Below are 27449 nucleotides of genomic sequence, written 5' to 3' on the forward strand. Positions count from 1 at the left end.
CAGCAGTGTTATGAAACACAAAGGGCCAAAACTCCCAACCTGTATCACAGAAGTAATGACCATGACCATCACAAGCTGTTAATCTGAAATCATCAAAAACCTTGTACTGAGATGACCAAGAACTGGAAGAGCTGACAATGCTACTACATTTCTGAGCTATCAGATAATCAGAAGCAGCTGTTTGTGGTCAACTTTCAGTAAGCAGTGACTAAAAATACTGGTGTAGGTTTCCCTGTTGAAGTCAGTTGATATTCTCACGGTATATCAGTTCTATAGGACACACAAATGAAAACACCATATTGTTCCATTCCACTTTTCATTAGTGCCACTGTTGCAATATGATCTGGACGAAACCATGAGAGTCATCACTGCAACTTACGAGTGTGGCTTCAGAATTTGCAGAAGATTTGGGATAGGTGAGAAAGTAAGGGTGCCTCGGGTGATACCAGAACTTAGGAGGCTGAAATGAGAATAAAGACCAAGGAAGGCTTGGGATCTAGGAAGGGTAGCACCTGAGAGGATGAGAAATGTCACCTGGAAGCTAAGAAAGGTGCAGAAGTATTATGGGGAAGAAGGGAAATGATCATAGGGGCATTCAAACAGTAAGTAGAACATTGAAGGAAACGGCAGAAGAAAACAGAGAAAGTGGCTGAGCAGACTGTGAAATCAAAGGACCGATAACCCATCAGTAAAGTAGGATGGTATTAGTTTTAAAAAAGAAGTAAATACGCCAGAGGCTGAGCATGAAAGTACCAATTAAAAAACAAAGGGACCTGGAAGAGAGTATTTTGAGACACCAATCTAGTATCAAATAGAGTAGTTGCAATAAAATGGAGAAATAAAAAATACCTGCAAATATTTTGGGAATATACAAAAAAGACTAAGTGGAGAAGAACTACATCTTTATAATAGCGTAGGACAAGTGAAATGTAATGGTTATGGACGAGAGTGGTGGAACACATTAAAATTCCCCCATCACAGAGTACTGTCTTACTGGCACACAATTTTCTTACAATAAAAATGTGAAGCATTATCAACAGCATATTTCTCAAATGCAAAACCTACACATAACTTTATAATATCTGTTTTTACAGTAATACGAAATAAGAATTAGCATGAGAACTACAAAATACACATGGTAACATCGCTACTAAATCTATTTAAAATAAAATATTCTTTAACAGGAAAAAAAAATGTTTTGCAAGGAAAGAAAGATTTCTAAAACCCATTGGAGTATCATTTTAAGATCCATGAGGACAAAAGAAATTTCAGGAACTGAGCAACTGTGGAATTACCTTTGACTGCAGGTATTTCTGAACCTCATCTAAAGACCACGTAAACACTGTCATAACTTCAGTGAGCTGTAGATCTCTTTATATACCTCCTGCTCCTGGAGTTCACTGGGTGAAATGAGTCTCAGTGGCTCAAGGAGTCATTAAAAATCACAGTGTGGCAAAGGCTGGTGGAGAGCACTGGCAATGTCAGCCTGCCTGCACACTGTGTAAAGGATTGTGCTGGGGCTTCCCAGTTACTTTTTCATCATAACACCAAATTAGGGGATGATGAGCTTGCCTGAAGGGTAAAGGGCTGTGCACTATTCAGATATAAACACTGCCAATAGCTTCAACATGTGACCATGGCTGGGGACGAGGGACAGATCTTACTTGAACGCACTCATTTTAGCTGTACATATAAAACATTTAGTTCTAAATATTCCCTTACGCAATAGTAAGCCTATTATGTTGAATGATGTTGAAAGATGCCTATAGATCAAAGAATCATAGAATTGTCTAGGTTGGAAGGGACCTTTAAGATCACCTCATCCAACCATCAACCTAACTCTGATAAAAAAACCATCACTAAACCATGTCCCCCAGCACCATGTCAACCCATCTTTTAAATACCTCCAGGGATGGTGCCTCAACCACTTCCCTGGGCAGCCCATTCCAATGCTTAATAACCCTTTCAGTGTAGAAATTTTTCCTAATATCCAATCTGAACCTCCCCTGGAGCTACTTGAGGCCATTTCCCCTTGTCCTATCACCTGTGACTTGGGAGAAGAGACCAACCCCTGCCTCTGTACACCCTCCTTTCAGGTAATTGAAGAGAGCAATAGGGTCTCCCCTCAGCCTCCTCATATGTTATTTCTTCAGTGCCTTACATTTTTTCCTAGAAAAGTTTGTAATTATATTATATAAGTATATAATAATATATATAAGTATATAAAATATATATATAAAATATATTTAAGTATATAATAATATATATTAAGTATACTTAATCTATTACAGTCTACATAAGTAGAAGATCATCAAATGAAGTGCTACCAGCGAAGCAGAACTAGTAAATACAAGTGGACCGAGTTTTGCTAAAGTGCTATCCCTGCAAAACTATTGGGGATTTTTTGGTAGGAAAAGTGATATTTTGCCCCAGTTTTTATCTGAAACTATTAGAAAAACAAGTACTGCTGTGACACAGATGGAACAGGGTTTGCAAAAGGCCACTAGCCCAGCACTCGCTGTATTTCCAAGTTAAACCAGAGGAAGAAGAGTGGGATGCAGCCGCTAGCGGCCGGTGGTGGTCCCGGGGAGAGCTTTGTGTGATTTTTTCCCAAACCTCCTTGGGCTCTGTTTTAGAATCATTGAACGGTTAGAGTTGGAAGAGACATTAAAGATCATCGAGTTCCAACCCCCCTGCCATGGGCAGGGACACCTCCACTAGACCAGGTTGCTCAAAGCCCCATCCAACCTGGCCTTAAACACTTCCAGGGATGGGGCATCCACAACTTCCCTGGGCAACCTGTTCCAGTGCTTCACCACCCTCACTGTAAAGAATTTCTTCCTAATATCTAATCTAAATCTCCCCTCTTCCAATTTAAAACCATTACCCCTTGTCCTGTCACTACATCTCCTGACAAAGAGTCCCTCTCCAGCTCTCCTGTAGGCTCCCTTCAGATATTGGAAGGCTGCTATGAGGTCTCCCCGGAGCCTTCTCTTCTCCAGGCTGAACAACCCCAGCTCTCTCAGGCTGTCCTCATAGGGGAAGTGCTCCATCCCTCTGATCATTTTCGTGGCCCTCCGCTGGACCTGTTCAGACAGGTCCATGTCCTTCTTTGGTCCATGTTTTGTACCAAGTGAGCCCTGTCCCTGCCGAGGCTGCCTTTAGAACACAGCCCCTCTTTTTTGGGGGTGTTTTGGAGCACACCGCTACTCGGGAGGCCGCGCCGTGCCCGCGCAGGTGAGACGGTGTCAGCGCGGCGGGGGAGTCACCGGGGCGGCCGCCCACCGCCTGCTACGGGCCCGCCGGCAGGAGAGGACCGCTTCGGAGCCGGCGGGACCGGGCGGGACGGCGAGGGCGGCGCGGCGGGGGCACGGCAGCCCCTCAGGGGAGGCGAGCGGAGCCCGCCGCCCTCCCACCTCCCGCCCCTTCCCGCCGGCCGGAGACAGCCGCGACAGCTGACGCGCCGCAAACTTTACTCCCCGCCGTTCCCCAAGCTGCGCCCGGCGCGGCGGGCGGCGGCTCCCGGGGCGGCGGCGGCACCGGTGGACACAGGAACCTCTCGCCGGGTCGGCGGGGCGCGGAGGGACCCCTCGCGCCCTCCCTTCCCGGGGGACGCGGTGCCGCGAGGAGACGGAGCCGCAGTGCCGCGCGTCGGCCGGCTCCGCGCTGCTTCCGCGGCTCCCTCAGGCAGCCGCCGCCGCCGCCGCCGCCGCGTCCGGGCGCCTCAGCCGCGGGCCGACATGAGCCAGGCGCAGCCCTACGCCCCGCGGAAGAGCAGCTCCCCGGCGGCCGGCGCCCGGCGGAACGACAGCCAGGACTACCTGCTGCTGGACGCGGAGCCCTGCGAAGAGAGCGCCCTGCCGCCCTACGCCTTCTACCCCGTGTGAGTCCCGCCGGCACCGGGAGGTCCCTCCCTGAGGGGATCGGGGCGCCGGGGAGGGGCGGTGGCGGGACGGGTCAGGGGGAACGGCGGGAGGCGCCCGATGCCCGGCCGCTGGGCTCCGGCTGGGACAGACCCCGCGGCGGGACCCCGGAGGCGGGCAGCCGCGGAGGGGCCTCGGTCGTCTCTCGCCGGTGGAGGAGCTAGGTGGCGGGTGTCGGCGGAGGGCGGGGGAGCAGCATCAGCACCCCCAGCCCAGCAGGCAGAGGGCTCCCGCCGAGGAGGGGCCGTGGTACCTGTCCCGCTGCGAAGGGAGGCGAGGGACGGCTCCGGTTTGCTGTGGAGAGCGGTGCGAGAGTCGTAGGGTTTCCTTAAACCTGGCGGGACCCGATGTGCTTAATAGAGTTACAGAAATCTTAACTCCTACGGGCAGTTTCTCCCACAGGGAGAGTGCGCATCCGTGCAGCCGTGTTCGTAAAACCATGATCCTTTCATTGCTGCGTTTTGTCAAAATCATGTAGACTCGTGTAATTTAATTTTCTAAGTTTTGCCGAGTAGTTATCATTTAAAGTAGTAGGGTGTAATAACACATGCAATAAAAAACTAAATAGAACATAAATTATAAAGGTTCCAGGGACCGCAGTTCTTAACATCCAGGTCAATTGACATTCAGTGTTGACAGTGTCCCTCGTGTTGTGTGTTGTCAGCATGACTTCTATAATTACCACTTGCTAATGCTTCTGAGGAGAAGCTATCCCACAGAGGGGGAAAATGGTATTAAGCAATGTGAGATGAGTCCTAAAATCTCAAGTGATTACCAGATGTGTATTTTCTTTTGTACAAATTGTATTTTCTTGCTTAACTGGTAAATTCCAGTTATAAACCTCTCCTAATTCTTGCTGTTTTATCTATGAGGAAGTTACCAGCCACTTGCTGACTACGTGGATATAGGAAAGGAATAATACTAAGGAAGCTGGCAATGCTCACAGTGTTTGATTATTTATAAACTCAGTTAAGAACAACCAGAGTTTTCAAAATTTGCTGCCGTATTGTGTCTTTGTAGAGTACTAATTCAGTATGCTCAGTATGCGTAGCATACATTATTGCACATTGGACTTAAAACCCATCTCAAAACATACAAATGTATCTGTCTTAATGAATGCCTTCCAAAGAAAAACCTCATGATGGTTTGTTTAGAGGTTGGTTATGACTAGTGGACTTCAGCTGTGAACTAATATGGCAATTCTGAAGTTCCTTTGCTGTGTTCTCATTCAGAATGGTTGTGCAGCTACGAGAGGATACATCTTGCATAAGGGATTCAAAGCATCTCTTACAAGAAAATCTGCAAGGTCTGTGGATTGCTGATATTTTTACTTCAGCAGGATAAGCCTGTGTTAGCAGCTCTTGGTCCAGCACACAAGTGTGGAGATCAGCTCTCATCATCTCAAGGTTGCGATAAGGAAAGCCTACATCCTAGTCAAGTTGCTTTGTAGAACTAGGATAGTACTAAATGCAGGAATTTATCTCCAATTACTTCATGTCAAGACCTTCGATAACTGATTCTGTGGTACACGTAGGTCCAGGACCCTGGAGTCCCTCCCTGATGGACAGCGCTTCCATCAGTCTTTGAGAGAATGGACAGAAGCTACCTGATATCTGTGGCAGGTATAAATTTGAGGAATGTACACCTTCTCAAATGTATATAATCGCTACTAAAAAGGGTGCTTTAGCAGGCAGTGCTTAGTTTTTAGATGCGTGTTAGGTATGGGGAAGCTGTCATTTGGGGCTTCTTTGGTTGTGGAAAGAAGCCACTTCACAGGCACCTGTAGCCAATGCCTACAAGCAACTGCTTCAAGAACTTCCTTGGCTGGCAGGGATGAATGCAGTGAGTATAGGCTCCTCCAGGATATGGTGATTACTAAACATAGGTTTTGAATTTTCCTGCCTAAATTCCACCTACGTCATGTTTCAGGTACATTTTTCAGATCTATCTTTTCATCCAGAAGTCATTAGTTTGGAGATACATATATATATATATATACATACACATCCAATTGCTAAGGATATTTTTTTTTAAACTGACTGGAAAATGATAGGCATCATTTGCATGTGCAGAAGTGCCCCAGGAACATCTTCTGTGATAGTGATTAATGCAGAACAGTAATGCAGAGTACAACTGATGTCCAAAATAAGCTGAAGTGTGCCTCCTCTCAAACATTACTGAGAGGGTAACACGCTTGCTGGTGTAATATGGCATGTGACTGTTGCTTGAAAAGCAGTCTGGTACCAAGGAACAGTTTTCCTCAAGTGGTGATTTAGTGTTAATGCTGACGTTATTGCGTATAGAACGTTTTTCATATGTTGTTTTGTGACTGCCTTTAAGTGGTGTAGTGGCTGAATTCTGAAATAAGCGTTTTAAGAGAACTATTTCTTGCATTTGTAGCTAAAGCCCTAAGCCATCAAACTACTCCTTTAGTTCAGTGGTGTTACTCCTGAGCCTTGATATACAGTCCCTTTATAACAGAAAAAAATTGTCTGTTTAATAAAAGACACTCTTTGCCTTTTTTTTTCCCCAGATGATTTTTTCAGATGATTCATTAATTGTAAAATAACATAGTCACATTAAAAATCAGAATAATCATCAGTGATCAAACTGGCTGGCTTGATGTTGTGTCAATGAATTCAGCAGCTCTGATTGGGTTAATTCTGTTAAGGCTGAGGCAGTAAATTGGTTCTGTTTTACCTCAAACCAGGACAAGTGTGCTTAAATATTAAATTACCTGTAAATTGGAAAAATATTTGAAATACTGACCTCTCAATGTTAACCGACTGTAAGTAGCAAGAGACTTTACAGACTTATATATTTGAGGCTTTCTTTGAGTTTTATTACTTGTGCTTAACAATGTGCATCATAGAGTATGAATTCAGTACCACTCTTCCTGAAGAACAGCTTTGCTGTGTCTGAGGTAGCTGCTACCTTTGCTGCAAACAAGACTTCAGCAAGGTACCTTGGGCTCAGCCAAGTAGGGTCACACAGTCTTTTGGCAGTAAGTGGACAGAAGACTCTCACCTCTGTTTTCTTTATGGTACAAAATGAAATTTCAATGGGATTTTGTGCTGAAAAATCTTGCTTTTCTTTTAAATTCAGAACCTTTGGTAGGAAAAACACACTTCAGGCTATTTGCAGAATTTGTAATTAAATGGTTGCCAAAAGATAACGCTACTTTTTAAGAACTGAATAATTGTGTATTAGAAATGATATGCAAGTAAACTCTTTCTTTCTAGCAGTCCTCTTCCATCTACTCATTGTCTTACCCCTAATGCATCAAAAAATACGTTGCGACATATGTGTCAGAAGATTGCCTCCTAAAATACAAAAACTTAGATACATTTTTTCCCTCTTGTGCAAGTATTTCATTGGCAAGGAGCCCAGTTTTGTAGTTCAAAACTGGATGGAAAGTTCATTTTAAGGTCTAACCCCAAATCTGAGTGCTGATGTGCAGTGGGATTTGAAAGTGATAGGACTTGTATGTAGGCTTCCCTGCCGAAAAAATGTTTTTGAAGAACAGATTGTCAGGGCACTAAGATAGTGAGAATACACTAATTCAGTCAGACATCTGGTTATATTGCTTATTTATACTTTGAAATATTTTGCGTCATGATAAATAAATATATTTTCTTATACACATAAGGAAGGACAATTATGCATTAAAATGTCAGTTGTAAAGTAAATGAGGCACACAAATTATCAGATGAAAACAGGGAAAAAGGCTTCTGATGTTCATAACTGCCTTGAGGCAGAGATTATTTCTCAGCTTTTGTGATTTTCAGATCAAGTGTTTCTCGGCACTATCAAACCCAATACATACTATAAAACATTTTCTTTGTTAAATAAGATGCTTAATAGTTTCTTTTCTGCCTACAATATAACAGTTTCTGCTATTGGCATAACATCATTTTTATATCCAGCCTCAACTATCTTGCTTGAAATGACCTGTAACATTATCTTCCAGACTCTTCATTAGGCATAATCTCTTCAGGGAGTACTGTGCAATGTGGCAGCTGTGTTTCAGATGGCTAGTCTCTGCTGAGATGCTGCGTCCTCTGAAAATATGTTGCAATAGTTTGTTGATAGCAAAAAGGTAGAAGAGTGATTATGGAGGGGGGGGTCGTTTCCTTTTGTAGCCTAGTGGATGGAACACTTTCCTATGAATTAGGACTAATGGTTCTACTTCCTGCTGGGCACAGGAAAAAAAAATCATGTCTGGATCTCTCATATTCTGAGTGACTGAATTTAATCCCCAAAGTCTTGGGTAAAAGAACATCGCCATTATTACCAAGCCCCAGAAAATCCAGCTTTAAGTTCCCTCTGCATTTCCTACAAGTATCTAGAAGAGAATGCTTCACTTTGAACTAAAGATATGCTTAATGTTGAGTTTTGCTTTTTTTCCCCTAAATACAATTTTTAAATGTGAATGAAGAAAAACAAATAGATATATTCTAAATCAAAAGGAAATATATTTTGATATCTCAGCCTGACAGGTTAATAGGTAAAAAAAAATCAGTCACGTGGTCTGATGTTTCCTGCCTCATCAGAAATGAGGAAAAAAGAAACTATAACCATTTCTTTTTTTTTTTTCTTTTTGCAGGGGCGGGGAGGGAAGGGATAAGACATTCGATAAAGGTTTCTTCGAAAAGAATGGCAAAGCAAACTGACAATATTTATTTCCCCTTGGAGAGCTGAGGTCTGTTGCTAGTGAGTACTGCTCTAGCTTACCCATCAGCTCAGTCCATGAAGTGCCCAATACTGGCCAAGGCTGGATCCTGGTTCGGTGGCCATCAACATGCTCCATTCCAGCACGTCCCTGGAGCAGACTGTGTTCTGGAGATGGGGTTTTCTACCAGATTGTTTTATGCTTTTGAAAAAAACAGTGAGCTTATGCAGAAGCTGGTACACAGCCTGAAAATTACCTCTCAAAGGTGAATCAAACCACGTATGTTTGTTTTTGGTGAAGATCTGCAGGATTTGTTTGGTTTAATTCTTAGTCACTTTTGTATTCACTGCATATGCTCACTAATTTAAGAGTGAACTTCCTTTGGTTAGCTGCATTACCTGAACGGTTTCCTGTGCTAATACTTCATTATCGATTTTGCTTGACCCATTGCAGTATTTCTGTAGGTTTATTTGTACTCATTCTTAAGAAAACGGTATATTTATGGATCGCTTTTACATAGTTACCAAACGAATGAAAGTTGCCTCCCTGTGGGACCTAATTTTATAAAACTTGAAGCTTTCTCTGTAAATATAAGTAATTTGTTAAATTTGCATGAGGAAGGTGGAGTAGTGATTAAGAAACGTGTGGGATATATATGGCATACTTTTAACTGCAAATGTTAATAACAAGTGTGTTCTTTGTCAAACACCCTCCCAGCAGCATTTGCCACTACAGAAGCTGGAGGTTATAATGACTGGCTACTTGAAGAATTCTTGCCAAGTATTAGTATCCCCAAATAAAAGTGACTTGGCATGGTGGGTCTACCTCATCATGCTGTGTTTAGACTTTCCAGCTCTGCTAACATGAGCAAAAGAAAATTTTGGCAGTTAAACTATATTCATAAAATACTTTATAACTTGGTTTCATACCTCAAACTGTGATGCAGTGCATGGCAATGATTTAGCAAAGGACTTCAGTCTTAAAGTGCATAAAATAAACCTTACATACATGTTTGCTCACGTACTTGTGACTGTAGGCATTTGCACCTCGAGCCTACTCAACAGGAGGCTTAAAGGATTTGCGTTGATAAGCAGTATTTAAATGTAAGTTTTGATAATTAAATGGAACAAAAAGCTTAGTGATAATTAAATTACATGCAGTTTTCTCTGGAATGGATTAACACTTTTATCTTGCAGTGGTTATTATTTGCTTAGCAGTGACAAATACATAATCAAGTATAATATTTTTAGCAAAATAGAAGTTATGAAATATAATGTGAAGATGACTAATTAAAGTATGGGTTTGTTTTCTATACAACTACACTTTTTCATACCATTAGTACAATTGACAGCACAGCTCTTTTGTCCCCCTCAACCGAATATATCTAAATGAGTGTTTGTCAATACTTAACACACCACCCACCTACCCCCCCCAAATCAACACAAGCTTTGGCACTAGGAATGAAATGTGAGATTGTGTACAAGAACCCCAAGTAAGTGGAGTAGAAGAGGAAATGAATATGAAGAATTGTCTTTTTAGGTGTGTTCTTAAAGCTATGTGGGAGGTGTGGATAGCTTGTTTATTCTGCTAGAGTTGAATGTAATTTTCTTTTGTTTAAAAAAAGTTACTAATTTGAACAAAATGGCAGTGCTGTGGATGTGGATTTGCTGAGTGGGATTTATTCTGGATGGGCCACTTTCTTTTAATGTGGAATAGTAGTGATGAAATAAAAATGACAAATAGTAATAATAATAGTAACTGTGAATCACCAGGTAGATGTGACACCCGCCTCTTCACTCAAACATTCCTTCAGTAGTGTCCTTAGTCATACCGCGTTAATGTTCTCCCTTATGTATCGTTAATTAAAAAGAAACCCAACCTTGCCCACTGCCAGCTCAGAATGTGACTGGAGTTCTTTTTTGATTAAATACTGTTTTTTGGTGTCAGTATTTACCTTAGTGAAGAGATTAAATTACTGGGGGTTTTAAAATTTGTTTTTAAAAATTATTTACTATCTATGAGGCCTTCCCATACTTGTAGAAATAAAGATCATGAACCAAAAGATTGCAGTTGATGCAAATTGGATTTAGAGATACACCAGAGAGCAGAGTACAGAGCAGAAGGTCTGTACAGTGCAGCACTAGCAATTTTACAGAATATTCAGACTGGAGAATTTCTGTGACCCTTTGCTGATTTGTTACCAAATCTCAAATGAAACAGTGCATTTCTTACAAATGGCACATTGTATTTTTTTGAGTTAGGTGCTGGTCTGTTGAAGGTAGTGGGAGTTTTGCTGGAGAGCCCAGGTATTTAGCTGCTTCATTTTACAAATTGACCTCACTTGTAAACGTCCACCAGCAGCGGCCCCTCCTAACCATGTCTGCAAAGAGCTGTTCCAACAGACTTAAGCCTGGCTTGGTTGTGGTTTGCTAATAGTTGTGCGTATGGCAGGTGGTAATTGCTGAGCTGCACTGGACACCTCATGTATTTCTAATCAGATGCTCGTTAATTGCTGCTAATAAGGGGAAACTGCTGTAGAGCCAGTTGAATTGTTACTTTGAAAAGAGAGGACCTTGATTTCACCATGACACGTAGGGACCCACCAAGTGCAAGCAGCCAGTGTCTAACTCGGAGCTGGAGAGGAACCAGCCTGAGACCCAGGAGGTATGGAAGAGCCTCGGCAGCCCAGCAGACTGGTGGGGTGGAATACTGTGCTGCTCTGTTGCCTTCCATCTTCTTCTGTCAGCACTGGTGTTAGTTCCAATGGTTGTGGAACTACCATTCATTTGGTTGTGCTGATTTTCCTTCTGGCCCAGTCTGGGTTTCTCCTGTTGTGCACATTGACTGAATTTAGGATTGATAACTGATTTCTTAGAAGCCTTTCAAAAGAGAAGATTCCCTCATCTCTGAGGAGTGATTTATGTTTTCTTTCTCTTCTGTAAGATTTTTGCCCGTGGTGTGCATGTTTCAGCTGTTCTAGACGTGATTTTCCTCCCCTTTTTTTAGAACAGGTAGCCAGGTCAGACTGCTAAACTTTGTTAGTCCTACTCTGCGTTCAAATTTTAGGCCTGCCAAGCTGTAATAATCCAATACTTGGCACTTTTTGTAAGGCTCTTGAAGTGCATTGCAAACAGACGTTGCTGCACACAGTCCAGCTGTCAGCCTTCCAGCTGCTGGGTGCTTGGCAGCAGAAAGAGCGGTTCTTACAACAGCAGTGTTTTAAATCACGGATTGCGTCAATTAAACACCTCTACAGTCCCTGGCACATCGCAGCAGAATGTAACAGCAGTACCACCAGTGTGAATCCAGCAAATACTTTTAACTGAGGTGCAGCTTGTGGGAGGTTGCTTTGGAAAGTGGCATCGCAAAGCTCGGATGGTCTGTGCCATTGAGACTCGTGCCGGGAACATCACGATTACCATTTCTCTGCTAATTATGGTGTGGGAAAGTACCCTCCCTTCCCCACGGGCCCACGCACATACTGAGTCATGCGTAGCAGAAGCATGCTCTTGAGTGGGGACTTGTGATGGGGATGGTGTCTGGTATGTCTGATCCCTTAGTGGGCTCCTGCGTCCGTCCCACATGAAACAGCTGAGCTCCAGAGCTGTGCGCTGACTTACAAACCCCACCACACAGAGCTTAGTGCTGTGAAAGATCCAGATATTAGTTAAAATAGTGGATTGTAGGGTTCTTTTTTCTAAGCATTTGCAGTATGTGCCAATGTTTACGGTCACATTCTGTGAGTTTCAAACCATGTTTAGTAATTTATGTGGGATCAGAACCATTGTATTGATATTTTTTTTTCTTTTTGGTGATCCTTTCAGAAAACATAGTGTCTCTGAGAATTGCTCCCAACCGTTTTTCATGATCGAAGACTATAAACCAATTTCCCTGTCTGTTTTGCAATGCAATAATTGATTTTCTATATTAGTTTAGTTCCACTCTGCTAATCTTTGTTTTTCTGCATTATTTCCTTAAGCTAATTCAAAATTACTTTCAATTTTCAAGTGTTTTTTAAAATTTATTAATGAAATATCACATGTACTAGAAACTTCTAGTTTATTATCTGCACTGCTAAATTTGTTGGATTATACATGAGTTAAGGATGTATTTATGTTTTTTCTTGCTGATTTATTAATTTATAGTTAAGTCCAATAAACCTACTATGACCCAAATATAGGAAGCAGAGAAAGATTTTGAAATGGCAATTTAAAGGTTATGGAAGTTTTCTTTTGGGCACATGTGGGAGAGGAGTCTTTTTAAAAGTTAATATTAATGTCTAGAGTACGAGTGGTGCTTACTCAAAGGGAAATCCCATGCTCTGAGGACTCTGGAGCTTCTCTTTGTCCTGAAATGAAGGACAAATCCATATGCTCATGGGCCTGGCTGCACCATGTCCACTGCCGGGCTTTCGCCTTCCTCTGTCCTGGCAGGAGCACATGGACTAGGATGGTTGCTCAGGGGATTCGGGCTCTGTATGGGGTCAACATGCTCCACTGTACCAGGGAGATGAAATTAAATTAACTCCAGAGCAGTGGGATACTTGAGGATATTTGCAGTAAAACTTCTAAAATTTTCAGAGACATTTAAGTCCTGCTCTCATTAAATTATCTGACAAAGCAATAACTCTTCCTCTCTGTAGCTCTTCTTTTCCTCTCCCTTTAAGAACAAGTTTCCTATTAATTTCTCAAGACAGTTTTTGAAGACTGTTGCTTTCATAGATTTATCAAGTGAGCTTTAAAATCAAACTTCCCCCCTTACAATGTGCTATTTTATTTTGATCTCTCTCTGTAAGTGTAGAAATCTGAACTGAAAAATGCAATGGCCATTAACAAAAATTGGGTTGAAGTGTGGTAGTTCTAACAAATGTTGGTTAATACAGCTTTGTTTTCGGATAGTGGGGAAGGGATGGAATTGTCCAAGGATACTAGATATTTCGCATGGCCTTACATTAGCATTCTCACTTCAGGATCTTATAAAGTAAAACCATACAACATCAACATCACTGGAAAGTCTGGGCTGCAGTCCCTGTTACTGTTCTGAGTCCCGTGGAGGTCAGTGAGGATGAGAGTCTGTAACAGCCTCTTGCTGGCCAGGAAAGGCCAAGGAGTTACAGCAACATGGCAAATACTCTGGAGGAATAATAGCCATAGCTTGAACTGACAACTAAGCAACAAATAAAACAAGCAAAAATTAGGGTGGGAGAGGAACATAAGTTTCCAAAGATACTGTATATTCTATTTAAATATTTTGTTGAGCACAGCTAACAAAAAAGTCATCAATAGCAGTATCTCCAGAAGGTCTGCAGAATGAGCCACTGCCTACAGTGTGAAGTGGTAGAATTTAATGTTCTCCACTTTTCTTCAGGAAAGAATTTTAGAAGATTAAGTCAGAGAGCTATTTAATCATTTAGCAACCTCTGATGTGAGCACGTTGGTAGGTAAACAGCAACTGATGTGACAGTGAAATTTCAGCACTGCTTTGTATGATAAAATAATAATGATCTTACCTAACAAGCTGATATATAAAATATACACTGGGATTTCTTACCCCACAGCCACTTCCAGCCTAAAATCAGCAACAGCTTTTAATGCATAACAGAAAGGGAAACTTAAAAAATAATCTAGGCAAGGATTTACAGAGGCAGCAGGGCTAATGCTTCTAATCTTACAAAGCTGTCTGAGGATCTTTAATGACCTGAGATTTGTATGTTATTGATTTTTACATCAAATCTGAAAAACAGCAGAAATTTCCCTAGTTATCAGAGAGCACTGATAACACCTTAAAGGGAAAGAATATCCTCTGTGGATTAACCAGGTTCAGTTTGTACAGGATTTGTGACTTGTCTCCATGAATCAATGAGGAAGGTGCTGGTACAGGGTAGCAGCACCGCTGGGTATCTGTGTGCCTTTTCTGACCTTTGGCTGTGACAATACTGACTTGCTCCCAGCACGCAAAGCTTGGTATCTCCAGAGAGTCAGAAAAGGCATGGAGGGACGTAGTGAGGAGGAGGTAAAATAGGGGGACTCACTGAGGGGGGATGTGGTGCAGTTCCTGTCTGGGTTTCCTTTTCATTGAACTTCTACTAGAGGGTGGGAGGGCTGGTGCATGTCCAGGTACCACCCCAAAGACAGCATGTACGCATGCATACAGGAAAGCACAGGAATTTGGGAGGACTCCTAGTGCTGGTGATGTATGAACAACTTCTGAGTGCTTCATGTTCTTGAGTTCATGAGTTCCTGATTTCATGAGTCTTGAACTTCTAGATCAGGTCCTAGATATTGCATATTGTGGATCAAACATAGTAGGATTGACAGAATCACAGAATGGTTTGGGTTGGAAGGGACCTTAAAGATCATCTAGTTCCAACCTCCTTGCCATGGGCAGGGACAACAACCACTAGATCAGGTTGCTCAAACTCCACATCCATGCATGGTTTGTTTTTAAATACTATATCCTTTAGTCAAAATGTCAGGAACTTTACCATCTTCTTTTGCTTTTGATTTAGATGTGGGATTTGAGATTAGAATGTGGATATCATGCTGGTACCTGCTTTCATATCTGTGGTGGTCTTCAGGCTTTTCCCTTAGTTGAGGACTACTGCTGGGGTGGCAGGAATGGCAACAAATGTAGGAGAGGCCGAGGGGTTTGTTGGAAATGAAGCATGACCTCGTGGTCAAGCGTGACCTCGTGGTCTGGGCTCCTTCTGTAGTGCACGAAAGAGACAGGCCCCTTCAGGGGCCAGATCATCAGATCTGTTTCAGAACGGGGTGTATCACGCTGGTGACTAAAACATTGCAGAAGGATTGTTGATGAATAGCAAATCTATATTCCACAACACTCAGATGCGCTGCCACAAAGTTCAGTGGGATTTGAGTTCATATGCCTGTGGAGAATATTATCCTCAGTCTTCAATATCCCTGAATGTATGTTTTGTCTTGCGTTTCACTGTGTTGTAGTGTATATCAATAATTGATAATTTAAATATAGAAGATGATGTATTTCAGAAACAGACTATAGAAATGAGAAATATGTGATAAACGGGAAAAACAACATGCAATCCTTGCTAAGGCTAAATTCTGACACGTATAAATATATGGCAATGGATTTTCTGACCTTTGGCTACTGGACTACACAATAATTAGATTAACTTAAGTTTTTTGAGACAAAATTTTGAGAGAATTAGGAGGGATATTTTGCGTGCTAATCATCTGCACTGAATTAGTGAACAGAGGCAGGAAGAACATGATATATAGACCCTAACAGCTTTATCTTTGGACAAAATTCCTTTTGTTACAAATCTTAAATTAAAATTTGAGCTAAGCAATTAGAATGTAATCCTTCTTTTTCATTAAAAGCTTCACTTACAGTTTGCAAAAGTATTAAATCTGATTATTTTTAAAATAACTGCAAGGATAGATTCCATAAGCATCCCAAAAGATTTTGCAGAATTTCAGTTCCTGTTTCCCCATTTTTTCAGTTGGTTGACATGGATAAAGTAGTATTGTTAGTGGTGGTGTGACTTTGCCTCAAAATAGAATTTCTTATAATTAAGGCTGTTTACTAACATTCTGTGATGTCAGATCATGTTCTTTTCTCTTGAGTTACATACATGGCTCGTCAACATAACCTTTAATTAATTTAATATTTCTTCAGTCTGCTTGCAGGCTAGTACAGACTGAAGTTGAGAATGTACCTCAGTTGTAAACAAGATTTTGCTCTGCAATTATTTAAAATTGTAAAACATTAATTGCATAAAATTTGCATAAATTTTACATAGAAAACAGGAACATTTTCTGGTCAAGAATGAATGAAAGTCTTCATTTTCAATATCTTGATGAACTGAATGTTCACCCAAAATTCTTTTCTTCCATTCACACATTATTTACACGTATACAGGTTTTTGTTTCAAGTGACCTGCAACTGTCCCTGGGGTTTAAGGAAGGATCCTGCCCACTTCTAATGATAGGGTAGCATGCCATTGTCTCCTCAAGGCTGAAAGACACCAAAGATAAAAGTCTCATTTAAGAGACATGAGAACAATTTTGGGGAATCAGAACTGTGTGAGAGATGCAGCAGCAAAATGTCTCTTCTGAGTGAGAGGTAATTTCTGAGTATTTATTACTTTATCTGGAATAGTGTTTGGTTTTCTTTCCGTAAAATATATCAATGTTATATTGGGAGAGGGATAAATATATCACTGTTATATTGGGAGATGAGGAACGTTGTCCCAAATATGAGCTACCAGCCTGGACAGAGGCACAGCACAGCTGGCTGCTTTTTATTTTAAGAAATATGGAACAAGATTTGGAGTGCAGAATGGTGCCTGAAAATTCAGGTGTATCCTTCTTTGCAAGCTCACAGTTGGACTTGGCAGAAGGCTGGTGCTGCTCCTTGGCTCATAAGGGATGTTGCCTTTTTATCTGCTGAGGTTGTACTGCCCTACTATGTGATGATAACAAACAGTCAAGGTTACAGCGTGATATCCCACCTGTTTGTACCAGGTAAGCATATTTTTCTGTGATGCTACTTGGGCACGTTCACACTTTGCTATGCTTATTGTTTGTCCTGAGCACAGGCAACGGATTGTTAGTAGAATGTGTTCAGTGATATCCGCTGCAGCGTATGCAATAATGGGATGATGTAGTTCAGCAGTATAACCGACCAGACTTTGCCGTTAAGAATGATTTGAGACCTTCGGTTGTGAGGTGTGGGGTTTTAAACTTCTGAACTGTTAGTATCAATGTAGCAAACTGTTACTTCATCACTTACTATCCTACCAGAAACTGAAAATTAGAGATCCCATTGAAGTTCTGAATAAGTTAGTATGATCCCATTTGGCCCAACCTGGGAATCTCTTTATAGTCCTGGCTGAAGAGCAGTGTGACCTTACCTCTTGCTCTGCTTAGTAACCCCTGAGCTCGAGACTGAGACACAAGGTGGAAGAGAACAAGAAAGCATCTGTTGCTGGTATCTATACCTGAAAGTATCAGTTCTGAGAAGGTAAGAGGCACTAATTATGACTGCTAAATACCTTACAAAAACAGGCAAGGAGCTAAAAAAGATGTAACTGGACAGAATGTTCCAAAGGAATGTAGAAATTTAGGGATGTGCTAAATAAAATGACTTTTTTTGCCAGCTGTCTCCAATCAGCATCATCAATTAACATCTTCCTAAAAACTGAAGGTCAGTTCCAGAAAACAGCAAAGCAAACTGAAGCTGGTGTATATTCTCATGCCCTGGAACTGGATGTTGCAGGGTGGGAGAGAGGGACTGTGAAACTATATTCATGACACTCTTCATATGCAGCATTTAGAGAAACTATATGTTAACTAGACTGGCTTTATGTCCCAGAGATTATTTCTGTATGATAGCATGACTCTCTATTCCTCACTCTTCTACACTTACTGCTGGTCCAGAGAGCGCTTCTAGGTAAACAAAAATTGTAAGTAAAACTCCCCCTCCACCCTCGGCCCTTGTTCTGAGATGTCACCTTCTAGACTTTGCAAAACAGAACAATTTCAGTTTTCCAATAGAGAACATATGGGAACACTGTGTTCCTATTTTCCCAAATGCTGTGCAAAAGTGCAAGCTGAGTAAGTTTGGAGTTTCTGTTCATGTGAAATGTTACTGTTTTCATATCTGTTTTCATATTTTAAAAAGTTACCATTATTTTTTTCTACACTGTTCTCATAAATATTCACCATTTACTTTTTGATCCAAAGTGTTTCAATATGACTGAAATAAGAATGTATAACATTGGCTTGTTGAAGCCACCCTAAATCATATGTGAGTCAATTCAGTATTGACTGCCTTTGTTTTCCCTCCCTGGCTGACTGTACAGAGGACAGTTTGAGCTCTCTGCTGAACTCTCCTTCCTGCAGTGCATACATGATGTGACTCCTCGGCAGGCAGCAGCATTCAGAGCGTATCTGTGTGTTTGTGTTCGGCCGATGGCGTTCTCTCAGGAGACCAGCCCAGGTGAGGCAATTGTGACCAAAACTGCAATTCTGTCTCCCTTCATTAGGAAAATGTAGTTAATTGTTTTGTGGAGCTCATGCAAAATGGTACATTTCAGATGAGTTACAAAGCGATCATATGAATGCTGTCTTCTCTTGCTGGACCTGTTGTTCACCAACGCAAGTGAGCTAATCGGTGACGTCAAGATTGGAGGCAGCCTGGGCTGCAGTGATCATGCACTGGTGGAGTTCGTAGTCCTGAGGGATATGGGTGAGGCAACGAGTAAAGTCTGGAATCTGAATTTTAGGAGAGCAGAATTCCAGGTCTTCAAAGAGTGAGTCACTAGTACTCCCTGGGAAAGTGCCTTCAGGAACAAGGGAGCAGAACAGAGCTGGCAAATCTTTAAGGACACTTTCCATAGAGCGCAAGAGCTCTCAATCCCCAAGTGTAAGAAATCAGGAGAGGAGGGCAAGAGACAGGCATGGCCGAGTCAAGACCTGCTGGTCAAACTAAAGGACAAGAAGGAAATAATTGCACAGGCAGTGGAAGCAGGGACGGGTATTTTGGCATGAGTATAAGGATGCTGCCTGGTTGTGTAGAGTTGGGGTCAGAAAGACCAATGTGCAGATGTAGCTGAACTTGGCAAGGAATGCAAAGAAGAACAAGAAGGATTTCTACAGGTATGTCAGCCGGAAAAGGAAGCTCAAAGAAAATGTACCCCCCTTGATGAGCAAGGCTCATCAACAGACGAGGAGAAGGTTGAGGTACTCAACAACTTTTTTGCCTCATTCTTCACTGGCAACTTCTCTTCCCACACCTCTCTAGTGGATGGGCCACAAGGCAGGGACTGGAGGAGCAAAGTTCCTTCCACTGTACAAGATGAGATTCACGACCACGTCAGGAACCTGAACATAGAGAAGTCTATGGGACCTGATGAGATGCATCCCAGAGTCCTGAGGGAATTGGCTGAGTAGTTTCCAAGCCACTCTCTGTGTTAGTTGAAAATTCATGGCAGTCAGGTGAAATTCCCAGAGACTGGAAAAAGGGAAACATTGCACCCATGTTTAAAAAGGGTGGAAAGGAGGACCCTGGGAACTACTGACGTGTCAGCCTCATCTCTGTGCCTGGGAAGATTTGGAACAGATCCTCCATGAAGCTATGCTAAGGCACATGGAGGACGAAGAGGTGATTCGAGACAGCCAGCATGGCTTCACCAAAGTCAAGTCCTGCTTGACCAACCGCATGGCCTTCTATGATGGAGTGACTACATTAGTGGATGAGGGAAGAGCTATAGACTGGACTTGTGTAATGCCTTTGATGTGGTCCCCCACAACATCCTTCTTTCTAAATTGGAGAGGTATAGATTTGATGGGTGGAGTGTTTGGTGGAGGAGGAATTGGTTGGATGGTCACATCCAGAGGGTAGTGGTCAGTGGCTCAATGTCCAGATGGAGACTGGTGTCAAGTGGTGTCCCTCAGGGGTCCGTATTGGTATGAGTACTGTTTACTGTCTTCATCAATGACATAGTGTGATCGAGTGCATCCTCAGGAGATTTGCAGAGGACACCAGGCTAAGCGGTACAGTTGACACACCTGAGGCACAGGATGCCATCCACAGGGACACAGACAGGCTCGAGACATGGCCCTGTGTGAACCTTATGAAGCTCAACAAGACCAAGTGCAGGGTCCTGCAGCTGGATCGGGGCAACTCCCAGTATCAATACAGGCTGGGGGATGAAGGGATTGAGAGCAGCCCTGAGGAGAAGGACTTGGGTGCACTGGTGGATGAAAAGCCGGAAGTGAGCTGACAGTGTGCACTCACAGCCCAGAAAGCCAACTGTCTCCTGGGCTGCATCAAAGGAAGCACGGCCAGCAGGTCGAGAGAAGTGATTCACGGAATTTCACTGAATTTTTAGAGTTGGAAGGGACCATAAAGATCATCTAGTCCAACTCCCCTGCCGAAGCAGGATTGCCCAGAGCATGTCAGAGCATGTTACTCAGGACTGCATCCAGGCGGGTCTTGAAAATCTCCAAAGAAGGGGACTCCACAACCTCCCTGGGCAGCCTGTTCCAGTGCTCTGTCACCCTCACCGGAAAGAAGTTTCTTCTCATATTTGAATGGAACTTCCTATGTTCCAGCTTGTGCCCGTTGCCCCTCATCCTCTCACTGGCAACCACTGAAAAGAGTCTGGCTCCCTCCTCCTTCAACCCACCCTTCAGATACTTATAAGCATTGATAAGGTCTGCCCTCAGCCTTCTCTTCTCCAGGCTAAAGAATCCCAGCTCTCTCAGCCTTTCTTCATAAGGGAGATGCTCCAATCCTTGAATCATCCTTGTTCCCCTTCGCTGGACTCTTTCCAGTAGTTCCCTATCCCTCTTGAATTGGGGAGCCCAGAACTGGATGCAGTATTCCAGTTGTGGCCTCACCAGTGCAGAGTAGAGGGGGAGAATGACTTCCCTTGACCTACTAGCCACACTCTTCCCTATGCAGCCCAGGATTCCATTGGCCTTCCTGGCCACAAGAGCACACTGCTTGCTCATTGTCATTTTGCTGTCTACCAGGACCCCCAGATGTTTCTCTTCAGAACTTGACTCCAGCAGGTCCACACCTAACCTGTATTGGTGCCTAACATTCTTCTTCCCCAGGTGCAGGACCCTACACTTTTCCCTCTGCCCCTCTACTCTGCTCTGATGAGAATCCACCCTAAGGTTCCTTAAGGGACCTTAAAGATCATTGAGTTCCAACCCTCTTGCCAAGGGCAGGGATACCTCCCACTAGACCAGGTTGCTCAAAGCCCCATCCAGCCTGGCCTTGAACACCTGCAGGGATGGGGCATCCACAGTTTCCCTGGGCAGCCTGTTCCAGTGTCTCACCACCCTCACAGTAAAGAATTTCTTCCTAATATCTAATCTAAATCTCCCTTCTTTCAGTTTAAAATCATTACCCCTCGTCCTATCACTACACTTCCTGATAAAGGGTCCTTCCCCATCTTTCCTGAACCCTTTAGATATTGGAAGGCCACTCTAAGGTCTCCCCAGAGCCTTCTCTTCTCCAGGCTGAACAACCCCAACTCTCTCAGCCTGTCTTCATAGGAGAGGTGCTTCAGCCCTCTGATCATCTTTGTGGCCCTCCTCTGGACTTGCTCCAACAGGTTCATGTCCTTTTATGTTGGGGGCTCCAGACCTGGACGCAGTAATCCAGGCGGCGTTCTCACCAAAGCGGAGGCAGAATCACCTCCCTCGCCCTCCTGGCCACGCTGCTTTTTTGCAGCCCAGGATACAATTGTTAGTGTTAAGTGATAAACGACAATGTTTGTATGTAATTAAAGTTTTAATTAAATGATAGTTCTTCTCTAGAGTGTGTTGCAAAACTGGTATAGTTTGATAGCAAGAAGTACTCAATAAGAACCGTTTTTACCATTGCACCACAATGTCAGTGCTACAAATCTATGTTTATGTGTCTGTTTGAATATATACCGCTTAGGAAGAATTCTCATTTCTTCATTTCACCATAGTGAATTGTTTAGTGTTAAGGTGTTTTTGTGGGGTGTCAAAGACCGAGTTGCAAGACCTGTTTCATCTCAGGCAAAACAGAAATCTCAGTCCACAGTTGCAGCCTCCCAGAAATATGTCAGCAAGTTGAAACTGTTCTTCTGTTTGTTCCTCAGGTTTCTTCTTGAAGATAAAGGTCTCAAGGTTTTCTCAGTGTGTTTTGAAACTTTGTTTTTCCACTGTGAAAGTGAACCTCTTGATTTCCATTTAGATCTAATAAAAGTCTTTGTCAAGTGGTTGTAAAAGCCTCCCTATGTTATTTTATTATTATCATCACCGAACTGGACAGCTACAACAGCTAATGATACTGTCAAATTTATTGGCTCAGGGATTTCTTCTGTTCTGTGGGATCAAAGGCAACACAGTGTTCAGTGGATGCCAGGACGATTACTCTCTTTTGAGGGGTGGAGAGGGCAGAAGGTTCTTTAAATTTTACAAATGTCACAGGAAAATATTTTGCAGTCATGAAGTAACTAACTGTTGAAGGTATCATTTTATGTCTTTGATCTATCAAATCCGGTCTGTGTTTTATGTTGTGCTGGTCATTGGAATCTCTGTTACATCTCAGGTCTGAGAAAGGCAAATCAACTTTTCCTGCTGGAATTGCGTCTGTGACTTGCTACTAATTCTCTTTTCACTAAAAGTGTCCCTGAGGTCAGGATAGCAAGTACTTTATTTGTGCATCACAGGGAACAATAAACATCATCATTGTTTCTTTAGTCTTATAAAGTAATTACTTTGTAATAATAGTAATTACAGTTATTAGAAGTAAATCAAAGTAACTACTTTTTTTACATAGTTTTCCCTTTTGTGTAAGCACACATTGAAATGCTGAGCACTTCTGCAGTGACTCTTCTTTATCCTGAAGTTATATTGTGCTGACTTTTAGTGGAATTCTATTTTTTTTTTGCTACAGAATGCATGTTTCTTCAACCTACTTTGCAGAGATAGTGGGTAACATCAACAGAAATAACTGTATACTCCTTGTTTTCCTGGAATTCAGTTTCATGTCTTTTATCTGGTTTTAGTTTTCTTTTGGGTAACAACACTCAGCTGTTCAGTACTGCTTTAGTTTTTAAGCACATTTAAGGTAAATTTCATCATATTGCCTTGCTTCTTTTTCCATATACCTAGCTATACATAACACTTACATAGTGACAATGACTTCTTCCTAACATAGATGCAGGAAGAGTGTAGATAGGCACATTTAATTCTTTTCCCATAAGCAGAGGAGGAAAAAAAAAAAAAAGTGTCCTGTACTCGAACTAGAATTATTGTGGAAATCTTTATTTTATCCATGAAAGAAAAATTGATTTAGATTTATTGTTTTCTCTGAACTTGTAAAAAAAAAAAGTTGCTAGTTGGTGTCAGCGTTTCACCATTGGTTAAGTTACAAATGAAGCTTTTCTGGGAAATTTTCATTTTATAGAAATACTTGGTAAGACCAGCATTCAGATTAGCTGATGGACACATTTCATTGTGTTACAGACCATAATGAATGAACAAATGGATAAGCATGTTAAGGTCCTTAATCAGTCAGATGTGACTCCTAGAATAATCATACATATCACCTTTTTCGGAATTCTGTTTGATGTATTATTGCATATCTGTTTTATGGGAAGCACAATCATCTATAGGCTAATTGCTGTCATTAGTATAGTTGTATCCTCTTCTGTTTTGTCAAGCGTGGATGACTTCGTATCCATTGTTCCTCAAGTGCTGAGCAGAATGTATATGTGCTGCTTCTGCAGAAAGGGAGTTCTCTGTCACCAAACCCCAGTCACTCATCTAATTTCAACAGGTTCTCCTATTACTATTTCCTTTTCAGGCATTTAAAAGACTTCAGTGCTTTTTCCCTTACTCTAGGGAAAATTAATCCTGAGGTTATTGGTTGTCATTTTCTTAATCAGTTGTTTACATGTCTTTCATTTCATCTCAGTTCTTTTTTGTCCACATCCACTCATAACTTATCATATTAGTCCAGTTCTCCTGGAATCACATGAGACCTTTGTATTCAGCATGGAGGATCCATGATGTTAAAGTCTGTATTTTTCTCCAATCCTTATTTTATTAGCAATTTTCTTCGCTTCAGAGCCCTCACCCATGACAGGTCAAGATCAGTAAGAGATACAAAGGAGGGTATCTGGAAAGATACTATATTTTTAAGAAAGAATAGGATCTGAATAATATTTCAGTATGAAGAACCTTGAATTTAGGGACTATACTTAGAAACTGATGCTAATTGATAAGGTTTTAGGATTGTTGTATTTCGTATCTGCAGTTCTCTGGCAAAATCAGATACACTTATTGTCAATGGTAGTGATGAGTGAGTTAGATTGATTTCAGCTACATTTGATGTTAATAGTCTTATTTTCAAGAAATAAATAGAGACTGAATAGTCTCTTGAGGGTAAAAGAATTACTCAGTTTTTGGTTACAATCCAGAAGCTGACAAATATGATTAAAGCCCCGTTTACTCCTGTGCTGGCTGGAGGGCATCCTGATCTGTCATATCCCTGTTACAGGCTTGCTGGTTTGTGTTGTACACTAGAGGCTTTATGGGTCAACCATGCAGATGTGTTTCCTCTAATTCAACTCATCATGTTTTTATTTTGTTCCACTATCTTCTATCTTTAGCTGTGTTGCATGTGGAAATATTTGTGTGATGTTAGTTGCCGCATTGTCTCCTGTCTAGAATTTGTACTTTGCAACTTGATGGTTTTTTTTTGTTGTCAACTCTGTGCTATAGAGGATAAGAGTTTTTCTACCGAGGATCTTAATTTTTGTGCATGTTTTTCTTAAAAGATGCCCAGTAGCCTCAGTTTAGGACAAGCAGTAAAAAGGTATGAATAGCTAAAATTAACAAAGGTTTACAAAAATAGAATGGAAGTGGCTTATTTAAACTTCTTACCTGTGGCAGCATTTCTCTGACCAAGTAGCATAGGAGGCAGCTAGCTGAAATGCCGTCTTGTTAAGGCATTTTATATTAATTTTATCATCCTTTTTATAGTCCTCTCCAGCTCTTCTGTTGGAGATTACTTTTTTGGTTTCTCTGACCTTTTTGCTGATACTGTACCCTATTGCCTGGACCTACAATTCCATGTAAAAAACTGTGCTAAAGGTAATGGTGAAAAATGGGTCTGTCCCATGCCCCTAGAACAGGGAAAAAGAAGAAAAGGAGAGTTTGTGAGTTCAGTCTGAATTCTGTGCCAGTGTTTCACCCTGTGCTTGGATCTCCCCATGTATTTCTTGGATCACTGTATTACAACTGGATTTACATACATTCAGCGACTGGGGTGAGCTCATTAAACCGTATTGTTTGATATATGTTTGTTTTCCCTCCTTTTCTAAACATATATATAATATAGGCATCCACTCATACATGTTCCCTTTTTGACCCTTTTTGAAAATGGATGGCATTACATGGAATTAAAGGAAATTACCCCTTGTCATTAAATAATCAAGGCAGTGAGAGATAGCAGAGCTTGTGGCAGCACTGGCACAGGCTTGCGTTATCCTGTCAGTGTAGTGTCACCTTCCTCCTCATCTGCTGAAGAGTTCTGTGAGCAGATGGCAGCTGGACCTTACATGGGTATGAATTGTGTGAAGGCAGGAAGTTTTTCTTTTCCCTCCCCATCACAGGGCACCCCCCAAGGGGAATTGCAGCCTCTGAGCTAAGGAAATGTAGGGCACTGCTGCCAGGATACCCTTTGGCAGGGTTACCAAAAAACACAGAGAGGGACAGGGAGAAGATAGGATGTTGTCTCTGTTCCACAGGCACATAAAATGTGTGGCCAAGCTGGCCAGCCTTGTGGGATGCAGAGCAAGGGTTATTTTGCACCTTGCACGTACAGAACTGTTTTATCTGGGTTAGTATTTGAAATGCGATGTTAGCCACCACACGCCAATTCACATCCTTGACAGGCTCGGACAGTTTGAGCATGAGCTTTGGGGTGGTTGACATGTCCTAGCATCACACCTTTTAAATCCAAGCCTGCAGAAGATCTGAAAGCCTATAGAAAGTCTTCTTGGTGCTGGAGCACCCCTTGTTATTGCAGTCATATGACAAAGTGCTGTGCTCTAGCATTTGGCAAGTGATTGCCAACGTAAGCAAAGCAGTTGAGTCAGAACATGGCATTTTCAAACAAGGCCCTACAGAGCTAAAGACACAAATGTTTACTGTTTGAGCTTAAATCCATTGTCTGGAAAGGGGAGAAGACTCTTGGGTTTTTATGTTGACCATGCATAAAGTTTTGAAGGGAAAAACTAAAAGTCCTAGCAAGAGTTGTCATAGATGGGTCTTGTTTGCAAACCTGAAATCAGATTTACTTCCTTTGTTTCAGTGTATACAGCTTAATATTCTTATACTTTGTTGCCAAACACAAGATGTTATCTGTGCAACTCCCCAGGTTATTATGGCTGGGAAAAGATAGTGCTCTGTAGAGCTCAGCTACTGCTGGTAGTCATGACATTAATAGGGCAGTTAAGGCATAAATAGGGACTGTTTAAATATTGGAAAATAAACATATGTTGAAGAGGTTGACAACTGAAGCATAAGAGATGCAGCTTGTGAACTTTTTTTAAGAGAAACATGCTAAACATGGTGTTTTGGTACTGAAGATGCAATCCTCCAGAATGTCATAAAATCCAGTTTGGCAAAAGCAACAGTAGCCTTTTAATGCAAACATGAAAATGGAGGGTGCCACAGTTGTCCATCTTGTTTGCCCTGTTCTTGCATTCTGCCTAAAAACAGATGCCAGCCAAAGAGTTTTTTGGGTCAGGGGAGGCAAAACCCCAGGCCTTGGAGGGAACAGGCAGAGTTGCAGAAGGTGCTGCCTCTTCTGAGGCTCTCTCTGAGAATGGGGGCTCCCTTCAAACAGAATACTGACTAATTCCTGACCAGGAAAACTTTTGTTAGTAGTTTAAAAATATGAGAGGACTACAAGGCACTTGACAACTATTAGTTCCTTTTGACAAAAGTGATTATATGTGCTTAAATTGAAGCTCTGTGGAACCTTCTTTTGCTTTTGAATTCATCTGTATGCAAAAGGTGTAGGGAGCAGTGGAAATGATATGAAAATGTAAATTATCTAAGCCTGTCCATGAGATTGAACAGATATTTATGACTCCTCCAATTCAGAAAGCACTTGTGATTGTTAATGGTTTTAATGGAACTAAAGTGTGTTCTTAAGTGAAAACCACAGAGCTTCTTTTATGAACTTAGACTTTAGCTACAGAAGAAGAAATGGAAAGAACCCATTCTGATATTTGACTGCTCTTATGCTCCTACAAAAGAAAATATTTTTTTTCTATTTTCACGTGTGGTATTTTCATTGTACAGAGA

At 41.9% G+C, this 27449-nt stretch overlaps 1 protein-coding gene across 1 annotated transcript in view; it reads left to right on the plus strand.

The window, feature by feature from the left end:
- The first annotated feature begins 3740 nt into the window (after positions 1-3740).
- Positions 3741-27449, plus strand: part of TRPC6 (transient receptor potential cation channel subfamily C member 6) — a 108279-nt gene continuing 84570 nt past the window's right edge. Inside the window, exon 1 of the mRNA XM_074163602.1 lies at positions 3741-3883. Coding sequence (XP_074019703.1) covers positions 3741-3883 — 143 coding nt within the window. The remainder of the gene's footprint in view (positions 3884-27449) is intronic.

This window comes from Numenius arquata, chromosome 1 (assembly GCF_964106895.1).
Source record: "Numenius arquata chromosome 1, bNumArq3.hap1.1, whole genome shotgun sequence".
Taxonomy (NCBI): Eukaryota; Metazoa; Chordata; class Aves; order Charadriiformes; family Scolopacidae; genus Numenius; species Numenius arquata.